This window comes from Priapulus caudatus, unplaced genomic scaffold (genome assembly GCF_000485595.1).
Source record: "Priapulus caudatus unplaced genomic scaffold, Priapulus_caudatus-5.0.1 Scaffold1591, whole genome shotgun sequence".
Classification (NCBI taxonomy): domain Eukaryota; kingdom Metazoa; phylum Priapulida; class Priapulimorpha; order Priapulimorphida; family Priapulidae; genus Priapulus; species Priapulus caudatus.
In genome coordinates, this window is record NW_014578652.1 from 38,141 (window position 1) to 48,305 (window position 10,165).

General features: G+C 53.1%; 1 protein-coding gene across 1 annotated transcript in view; it reads left to right on the forward strand.

Annotated features, from left to right (window-relative positions):
* Nucleotides 1-10,165, forward strand: part of LOC106817085 (calmodulin-regulated spectrin-associated protein 2-like) — a 23,836-nt gene that overhangs the window by 10,576 nt on the left and 3,095 nt on the right. Inside the window, exons 2-6 of the mRNA XM_014821732.1 lie at nucleotides 1,301-2,509; nucleotides 2,791-3,001; nucleotides 5,470-5,651; nucleotides 6,989-7,175; nucleotides 8,334-8,554. Of these exons, the coding sequence (XP_014677218.1) occupies nucleotides 1,551-2,509; nucleotides 2,791-3,001; nucleotides 5,470-5,651; nucleotides 6,989-7,175; nucleotides 8,334-8,554 (1,760 nt within the window). The 5' untranslated portion in view covers nucleotides 1,301-1,550. The remainder of the gene's footprint in view (nucleotides 1-1,300; nucleotides 2,510-2,790; nucleotides 3,002-5,469; nucleotides 5,652-6,988; nucleotides 7,176-8,333; nucleotides 8,555-10,165) is intronic.

Sequence of the window (10,165 nt, forward strand, 5' to 3'; positions counted from 1 at the left end):
CAACAGCAGCAGCAGCAGTAACGGCAGCAGCACCCCCACCAGCAGCAGTAACAGCACAACCACCAGCAGCAGCAGCAGCAGCAGCAGTAACGGCAGCAGCACCCCCACCAGCAGCAGTAACAGTGAGAGCTCCATTAAATAGCTGCCGCTATTAGTGCATTGATTTGTCTGATAAACGCGTGCGGTTGATGTTTCATTGCTGAGGTCAGGCAAACAGCAGTTACGGGGGTATGGCAGCGCACGCACACCTGAGCAAACCCTGCTCTGTTTGCTCACACACCTGCGTGCGTGCGTGCGTGTGTCTATGTCATGATGTGTGCGTGTATTGTCCCACTGTGCTCTAGATAGTGCGCGGCCGTACAGCTGTACAGTGTTGGTAGAGCCATGTAAGCAGGTAGTGACCAGGACGCTTACCTAGGTTACTGGGCCAGCTAACAGTCAAGTGTTTGTGCGTGCATGCGTGCGTGTGTGCGTGTCAGTGTGAGACTGATAACCTTTGAGTAGCACAGGTGGATTTTTATGGATTTTGACTATAGGTTATATCGGGAGGGAATAAATACAGAGGTTTGTGTTTAAATTTGTTTTAACAAAAAAAATGGTTTCTATTCGCTCCTGGTTACATAGTAGAAATCTAAATCTTGGAAATGGGGAATGGCTTAAAATCGGGTTCCATGAGACTTAATTCCCATGAGACGCAGTATCTGCGTCGCTGGCAGACCGACCGTGCCGATCAGAAACCTTAGTATCACCAAGTAGTCGGCTGTGAGCTTAGCGATGGCTCGTGGGGAGGGACGCATGCACACACGCACATGTACGTACCCGCTCGTACACACGCTCGCGCATGCACGAAGGCACGCACGCACACGCATGCACGAAGGCACACACGCACGCATACGCATGGACGAAGGCATGCACGCACGCACTCATGCACGCACGCACCCATGCATACACGCACGCATGCGTGCACTCATGCACACACGCACGCACGCACCCATGCACACACGCACGCACTCATGCACACACGCATGCACGCACCCATGCACGCACACGCTAGCGCGCATCCATGCACACACGCACGCACGCACCCATGCACGCACGCACGCGCGCATCCATGCGCACACGCACGCGCGCATCCATGCGCACACGCACGCGTGCATCCATGCACGCACGCACGCACTCATGCACACACGCACACGCCCACTCGCTTCCTTTCCGAGGTGTGATGTATGTTTGCACGTTGTCAGCTTTAGCGGCCCCCTGCGTACTTAACCTCATTTCTTTCTTTCTTTCTCGCTCACAGAAAGCACCGGGGCGATATATAACGCTGCGAGATAGAGCCAACGCCTTGCGTCCACGCCCGCTCCCATGCCGCCAAAGAGAGAGGATGGCAGGAAGGAAGATTTACTGTAGGCAGTGACACGGACGCCCCCTGGCGGCACTCTATCACCCCAACGACGTCTCGTTGGACAGAAGACAGACCCATCTCTCTCCCCTGCCGCAGCATGAACTGAGCGGCCCCCCCTGGTGAGCGCAGCAGGAGCGATACCGGGATGCTTGCCGCGGAGAGAGAGACGGCACCGGTGACGACGGCTGCGGCGGACGGCGGCGCCCCCTGCGGGGACGTCGCGGAAATTCCGAGCGCGGACGACTACGACGTCGGCGCGGCGAAGGAGCGAGCCGCGATCCTGTGGCTGCTGGGGAAGGCTTACGACGGGAAGATTCCCGGGGAGCTGGGCGCGACGCCGCACTACCGCGACGACGGCGGGCAGCGCCACCTACGGCCGGCCGTCGTAAACGCGCTGGCGACGGGAGACGCGTACGCGCGCGCCGCCGCCGCCGTGTTCGGGAACCCGGAGTTTGAGAACCAGCGCTTCTCCTTTCTGCTGCAGTTCCTGTCGCGGCGCGGCGAGCGCGTGTGTGTTGCCGACGGCGACAACGGCGGCGGCGGAGGAGGGGAGGTGACGGAGGCTCAGCTTGTGCAGACGTCTCCACTGCGCGTCGCCGCTCACGTCGCCACCGTCGACGCCCTCATCGCCGTGCACGCGCGCGAGGTCGCGACCCCTACCCGCGTCGCACACGCCGTCGCGCACCTCGGTGGCGCCCCCTGCGGTGACAGCGACGGCGGGGAGGCGGGGCTCGCGGCGTGGGTGAACGCGGCGTGGGGGGCGTTTGCGACGCGGCGGGCTGTGGCCGGGCGGCCCGTGGCGGCCCTCCCCACCGCGCGGTCCCCGCTCGCGCCCGCCCTTGCTGACGGTCGCCGCCTCGCCGCTCTCCTCTCCGTCTACTGTCCCGACGACGTCTCCCCCGACGACGTCGTCACCACGACGACGAGCATCGCCGACTCGCTGCGCAACGTGGAGATCGCGAGGCGGTTCTGCGCGCGCTGGCTGCCCGCCGGCGCCCCCTGGCTGCGGGCGGAGGATGTGGTTTACGCGGCGCCGGCGCTGCGGCGGAACGCGCTCGCAATGGTCGCCGAGATATTCGACGCGACGGTCGTGCGTCCGCGCGAGTGCGTGCCGTGAACGCACGCCCGCTGGCCCCCCACCGCCGAGGCCGCCCGCCCCCAGCTCGTCGTCGATCCACCTCCTCTTCCGCGACAGGATGCACCGCCCGAATGCAGGTGGCCGCCGGCGCCGCGTCCCGCAGCAGAATGCGAGGGCTCGCGAGCGCGACGTCCGGGAGGTCGCGTGAGGTCGCCCGGTGAGGAGATGGAACTAAGAGAGCGTGTCGTCCACCCCGCGTCCGTTGCCACCGGCGACGACGTGCTGCCCCCGTGCGTCCGCGCGACAGGGCCGGCCGGGGAGCGGACGGTGGTCACCTGCCCCAGGATCCCGGCAGCCAGCAGAACGGGTTGTCGGCAGCCCCGGTTGCCCACGACGACTGGGAGGATGAGGAGCGCGGGCCGGCCACCGGTCGCTCTCTTGTTGGTCAGAGCTTCAACGCTTCCCACAGCGCGGCGGCGCCACGGTCGGCGGCGGAGGCGCGCGCCGCCGGCATCCCCGTGTTCTGACGACCGCCCTGTTCGGCTCTTCCTCAGCGCCTCCGCACCGGGCACAGGCAGCGAGGCCTCCCGCAGCATCGCTCTACGGCATCCCCATCAGCAGGGCTTCGCGCTTCACCCACCCGAATGCGCGGCCGATTGCAGGCCAGCAGCACAGCAGCATGCAGACGAGCTTCTCGCAAGCTTCCAAGATACGCGGCGGCGGTGGGCAGCAACAACGGCGAGGTTGCGACCGAGTGCGCACGACGTGGCGGGCGCCCGCGGCAGCGGCGGCTCCCCCTGCCGCGAGAAGGAACGTCGCCGGTCGACGACGCGGAAGCGGGCGACGTTCGCACGCACTGTCCAACCCAGACGAACGTGGGGCGCGGCGAGCCGCAGCGTCGCCGCGGATCGACGATGACGCAGTTGCGGCCGGCGAAAGGAGGAGGGGATCTAGCGAGTCGTGCGAGCACCCTCTGAGCGCAGAGCTCCACGAATCTTCGCCTGCGGCTGGAGGAGAACGCAACAATGGAGGTGCATCCCGTAAACGCATGGAGGTGTCGCCTGAGCCCGAGCAGCAAACCAAAAAAAATGGCAATGCAGGCGTTCCTGACAGTGAGTGTGTACTCGCAATACTGTCACTCTGTAGTATCCGTGTAACATAGTATTGTTACTCGGCGTTGGGGCAATGGGGCACATGCTTTAATAGTCAGGCAGCTAGACCCAATTTGGCGTACATAATGGTGGAGCGTTCCGGACAACACAGCACCCAAATTTTTTCCACTTTTACACATGGCCCTAGCGCAATCGATTTTTGAAAGGAATCCACTTCCTCCCGAGTACCTTATGGCGGCCATCTGGATTCCAACATGGCGGACATGTACATGAAACTAGAAGTGCCGATATCTCTCGGCTTTCAACCCAGCTACGCACCCTCTCAATATCGGTGTCTAAACCACACATTTTCTGGGTCAAGGAAATACAGCATAATCGCAATTACAATACTCGATATGGCGGCCATCTTGGATTTTCCAACATGGCGATATGTATAAACTAGAAGTGCCGAATATCCTCGGCCCTTCCAACCAGCTAGACTCTCCTTTGGTGTCTACAGCATACATTTTCTGGTCAATCGATACATATAATGCCCAATTCGAATACCAATAATGGCGGCCATCTTGGCTTTCCAACATGGCCGGGCCATGTGCAACCTATAAGCCAATATCCTCAGCTCCAAACTCACTAGACTCTCAATATTCGTGTCCTACACATATGTATACTAATGCCAATTACGAACATCACCCGGGCAACTGTTTTATGTCTTTGCAGTCTGATAACCAATCACAGGCCTTCATGCAGGCATTTGCCAAGCCTAACCCGACCAGGCTGTACCGTGTGACTAACGTCAATATACCCCATTAAATTATATAATACAAAAAGACCCAACCCCAAACGATGGGCACACTTGCAGCGGCACAAGAAAGAGAAGAGTTCCTGGCTGAAGCATGCTAGTAAAATACTTGAGAAAGACAAAGGAGAAGGGTGACCACATTTAAGGCTCGGTCAGCTTTCCCATGCCAGTAAGACAAGGGTCGCCATCATTTGACAGTCCCTCCCACCTGACACCGCTCTTGCCCACTCTCTATGAGAAGGCGGCTTACATCTCTAGCTATGATTCAAGCACTGGTTAAGATGTGGCCCCATCAGCAACACAATTCCTCAATCCGGACAGACACCAAGCAGCATTTAATGAACCACTATATGCACTGCCAAGTTCACTTCAGTGGAACTGGTCTGCATACAACAGTGGGCAGGACAAATTTGTTATCACATGATTAGCCGGTCTGACATATAGAGAAAGGCAATGTGGAGATACTATGGTGACCGACTTGGAGGGTTCCTGGTTGGACCACATAATCGCGTTGACACAAGCAGGTGTGCACTCATCAGGCAACTTCCAACTTTTTTCTGAAAGCCACACATCATCACCAGCGAACAAGACATGCCCCCAAGTACTGCACTTGCTCTCGGCAAAGCACAGCAAGATGCATTCCTTGGACACAGTTGGGCCCACCACAAGTGATCAAGCCAGGAGGCATGGCGGTTGGTAATGGTCGAGAAGAGTCCCTAACATTTCAGTCTTGGGATACCAGTTCTAAACATGGCACTTAATGGCCTCATCTTTATCAGATCACACGCCGCGAGAAACCTTTCCGTTGTAACGTGAAAGCCTGAAGGCATTGGTTCCATGGCTCTGTGTTAGACCACCACACAACTAGCACGGTGGCTGCCGGATATATCCATTTTGCGATATGGATACTCTACAAGCCCCCAATTTCTCACCCGCGTTTTAAAGAAACATGGTCCCTGGTCCATCAAAAATTCAGCAACAGGTTCCGCCAATCGATCAGGCCCATGAACCAGACCAATGAAGGTCAAGGGATCTGGGGGTCAGTTGGTCCCGATGAAAAATCCTTTTCTGCCTTCAGGAAAGCCATGGTGTCCGGGACCGTGACAAGCGACGATTGGCTCGACAGAATTTAAAAGATGAATATCTGTCCAATGAAGAAATCGAGCACAATCATCATCATGAGAAGGATTGGTACCACACCGACGACGTTCAGCAGGGAAGAGGCTGTATGATCCTTCTAATGTCATCAGTGCCCATTTGGTAACCATTGTCGCCGACAAAGCCGATGATTATTGGCTCTAGACACGGCGTAATGTGTGGATTGAGTCTGTTGTGAAACCGTCCAACAGGTCAGGGATTAGGGTAAAAATCCGTATGAAAAATACTTGCAAAGAAGTTGACAATCGATCTGTACACTCTCCCATTCATTGGCCATAAGCAAAACGCTCTTCCTCTTTCCGGTGCCCACAGAGAAAATCACCAGACAAAAACAAGCTGGGACGATCCTCAATTACTGAAGAACGATGTTCCCTGTTCTCGTCGCTTGTACATCATAATGCCGCACCAGAGAGAGTGACATGAGTTGTATCTTCAAAACCACGCGAACCATGCATTCCCCCCTTCAACTGTCCTGCATGGTAGGGAAGTTACCGTCTAGAAAAGAAATCAGATCTGCTGAACATTTTGACCCTGGATAATCAGGGTGATCCTCCGGAGTCCTTCGTGTGCAAGCTTCCTCAATGTGCTGCTCGGTGGGCACTTCTTCCCTGTGCCGGCAGTGCACCATTTTGAAGGTTATCGCTAACGGTGTTTTTGTTCCCTACTGATGACCATTAGAACATGCCAAACAGAGTTGATATAGTATGAGACCGTTATCATGCCAGCAGCAATTAAGGACATCCACGAGAGAAAAACGCAGACAAGGGCATTCGCCGAAAGGGTTGCTGGTAAGAAGCACGCTCCGCAGGAATGGGCCTAAAATTCCTACGTTGATGCACCAAAACAAACAGGAACTCTTTGCATTCCTCTCCAACAAGATGCTACCTTGGACTGCCCCCCAAACAAGGAAGGTCGTCATAACATCCTGGATCAATGACCATTCTTTGAGGACCACTCGTCGATCCACATGTGACCATGAGGGAAGCCCCGACACCCAAACTGCAATTCATATGCAAGATGCCATACCTGGAATGGTGTGACAACTGTCCTGGACGTACTGTTTGACACTGATGCCGTCCACATCATTGGCAAGTTTTCACACATCTGATTCGAATTGGACTCCAGCTGTGACGTTTGGTTGCTTTTGCAGGCAAAACTTACCTATCACAACATCATATGGGATATATGGTTTCTGGGAAAAGAAATCCCTGGCCGCTTGTCTCTTTTCCACAGCTCACAGAATGCGAACACCACCCTCCCGCGCGTTTAGGAAAGGTAAGTCACATGGGAAGCATGGGAAGTGCTACCCTCATGTAACTAATCTTCCGTACATGGGCGTCCAATCGAAGTAATGCAGAGCACCACACTTCAATCTGATTGGAACGCTTTCTACAGTTATTGTTGTATGATAACCATTGTCTTCGTGTGTCAACGGAAAGCATGGTACTGTCAGAAGGAAACGACAAGGGAGAACCATTCCACCAGCAGGATGCATTGCTGCAGCATTCGACCGCGGGTTGCCAGGCCCGGCTGAGACTGGTCCACCCGTCTGCAGACCCACCCAACATGCTTCCAAGCCTGCTGATTGGCTGGACTCTTACAAAGATAGACCAAATCCATGGTCCAGTTGGCATCACTTACACTGGCTTCCCAAACAGCCTGCCGACTCGTTGCGTGTGGTTTGCAAGAGCCTCAGGGGCTGTGGCACTAAATGTGCATGCAACCCGACGCCATTGGAAATCACTAAACTAGTATTGTCGATGCAGAGTAGGCAACTGAAGTGTTGTCATGGGCGCTTCCATAACTCTGTCATTATGACGCCATATTGAATATTTTAAATTGCATTCATTGTATTCCTTGACCCAGAAAATGTATGTTATACCCACCAATATTGAGAGTCCTCGCTGGTTGCGAAGCCGAGATATCGGCACTCTAGTTTGCACATGTTCCCGCCATGTTGGAATATCTAAGAGCCGCCCATATTGAACTATTCTAAATCTGCATTATTGTATTCCTTGACCCAGAAAATGTATGTTAAGACACAATGATTGAGAGTCAGCTGGTTTGGAAGCCGAGATATCGCACTTCTAGTTTTGTACACCTGTCCCGCCATGGTGGACAATAACCAAGATGGCCGCCAATATTAAATATTTAAATTGCATTATTGTATTCCTTCGACCCCGAAAATTCTATTAGACACCAATATGAGCTAGCTGGTTTGGACGCCGATATTCGGCAACTTTCTAGGTTTGTACATGCCCCTCATCTGGAAATCCAAGATGGCCGCCATACCTGTACTCGGAGGAAGTGGTTCCTATCAAAAATCTATTGCTAGGCCCATGTGCAACATGTGAAAAAAATCTGGTGCTTTTGTCCGGAACGTCCACATTATTTGGTTAAGCTGCCGGACTATACTGTGAGAGTGCAACTATGATGATTGCAGTGTCAAATGACCCTCGAGTGTAGTATGCGGTGTGTACGCCGTAGTCATTGTTACTGCGTTGACTTCCCATTGTTCATTGTGAGAGTGCAATGATGGTGAGAGTAACAGTGCCATGTCAGATTACTCAAAAAAGTTTTTGGAAAAAAATAAGCTTGACGTACTTACACTTGCATAGCGAATGAACATTTGACATCGGTCGTACTTGATAGTGATGATCACCCTAACGTAATCAATAACCAATCAATAACTGTAATCACTGCCGATCGTCCTGCGATTGAGAAGGGGATTGTTAACGTAATTGATCACCGATCAACATGTATTTTTTATTTATCGATTATCAGGTGATCAAGGGGAAGGCTACGGACAGCAAGGATGTTAGCACGACAATAAAGGAGGAGAAGGAGACGGAGGCGACCTCGCCCCTCGACAGGAGCGCCACCTTCCGCGTCAGCAGGGAGAAGCTGAACGAGGGAGGAACGACGAAGGAGAAGGAGGAGAAGGAGGAACCCGCGGCCACAAAGTCTTCCCACAAACTCGCAGACATTAACTCTGCTACCTTCAGGTGCGCCGCTCGAACATTTACTGCGACAAGTACAGTGTTCGAAATAAGGGCCATTAACCGTTTGTCCTCGCTTGTCCATTTCCACGGAGGACACGTAGACATGTCCAGTAGCTTGTCTGCTGGACAAGCAGCTTTTTAGAGCAATTTTTCATCATTTTCTTTGTTAAGAAAAGTAATATCTTAAAATAAATAATTGTGCTTCTTTATGTTCTTTCAAGTTTGGTGCCTAATTTGAACTGTTAGCAAACTATATCAAAATTACAAAGTAGGATATTGGGTTTAAAATGTAATTTGAATAAATGTATTACACATTTACTATATTTCTATGTTATTAATCAGGGCAAGCAAAAATTTTGCAGCACAAGCAAAAATATCTTGTAGCTTGTCCGTCGGATAAGCACAATTTTTTCCTTATTTCGAACACTACCAGTAGTACTACGACGTATGTGAGAGCCGTGAGAGTCGATGCTTATTGTATCGTCTAGGTTCCATGAATGTATCTAGGGAAAAGTACATGTTCTGAAGCTGAAGCTTGTTGTGAATGGCCTCTAGAATGGGTGGACATGGAGGAAGGGACAGAGAGGAAGAGTGAGAGCAAGAGAGAGGGGTGGAGAGAAAGAAAGAAAGAGCGTGTGTGAGAGAGGGAAATAGAGAGTGGGAGAGGAAGAGAGAAAGAGAGAGAGAGAGAGTGTGTGAGAGAGAGAGAGTGTGAGAGAGAAAGAGAGATTGTGTGTAAGAGAGAGAGAAGAGAGAGAGAGGCGAGAGAGAGAGAGAGAGAGAGAGGGAGAGACAGAGAGCGAGCGAGAGAGAGAGTGAGAAAAGAGAGAGAGAGAGAGAGAGAGAGAGAGGAGAGAGAGAAGAGGAGAGAGAGATGAGAGAGAGAGAGAGACGAGAGAGTGTGAGAGAGAGAGAGAGAGTGTGAGAGAGAAAGAGAGATTAGTTGTAAGAGAGCGAGAGAGAGAGAGAGAGCGAGAGAGAGAGAGAGAGAGAGAGAGAGAGAGGAGAGAGAGAGAGAGAGAGAGAGAGAGAGAGAGAGAGAGAGAGATGGGAGGGAGGGAGGGGAGGAGGGAGGGAGGGAAGGGAGGGAGGGAGGTGAGGGAGGGAGGAGGGAAGGGAGGGGAGGAGGAGGGAGGGGGGAGGAGGGAGAGAGAAGAGAGAGAGAGCAGAGGAGAGAGAGAAGAGAGAGAGGAGAGAGAGAGAGAGAGAGAGAGAGATGAGAGAGAGAGAGAGAGAGAGCGAGAAGAGAAGAGAGAGAGAGAGAGCAGCAGAGAGAGAGAGAGAGAGAGAGAGAGAGAGAGAGAAAGAGAGAGAGAGAAGAGAAGAAGAGAGAGGAGAGAGAGAAAGAAGAAGAGAGAGAGGATGAGGAGACAGGAGAAAAAGAGAGAGAGGAGAAGAGAGAGGAGAGAGAGGAGAGATAGTGTGAGAGATAGTGTGGAGAGAGAGAGGAGAGAGAGAAGAGATAGTTGTGAGAAGAGAGGGAAAGGTAGAATGTATGAAGCACCAGCGAATCCTGTTGCTTTGTGTGGACTCCACATCGTAGCTAAACGCAAGATGCTCCTCTCCCTCTTCTCCTCTCGTTTCTTCTCGAGCAGGGTTGGAGAAATACCCAAG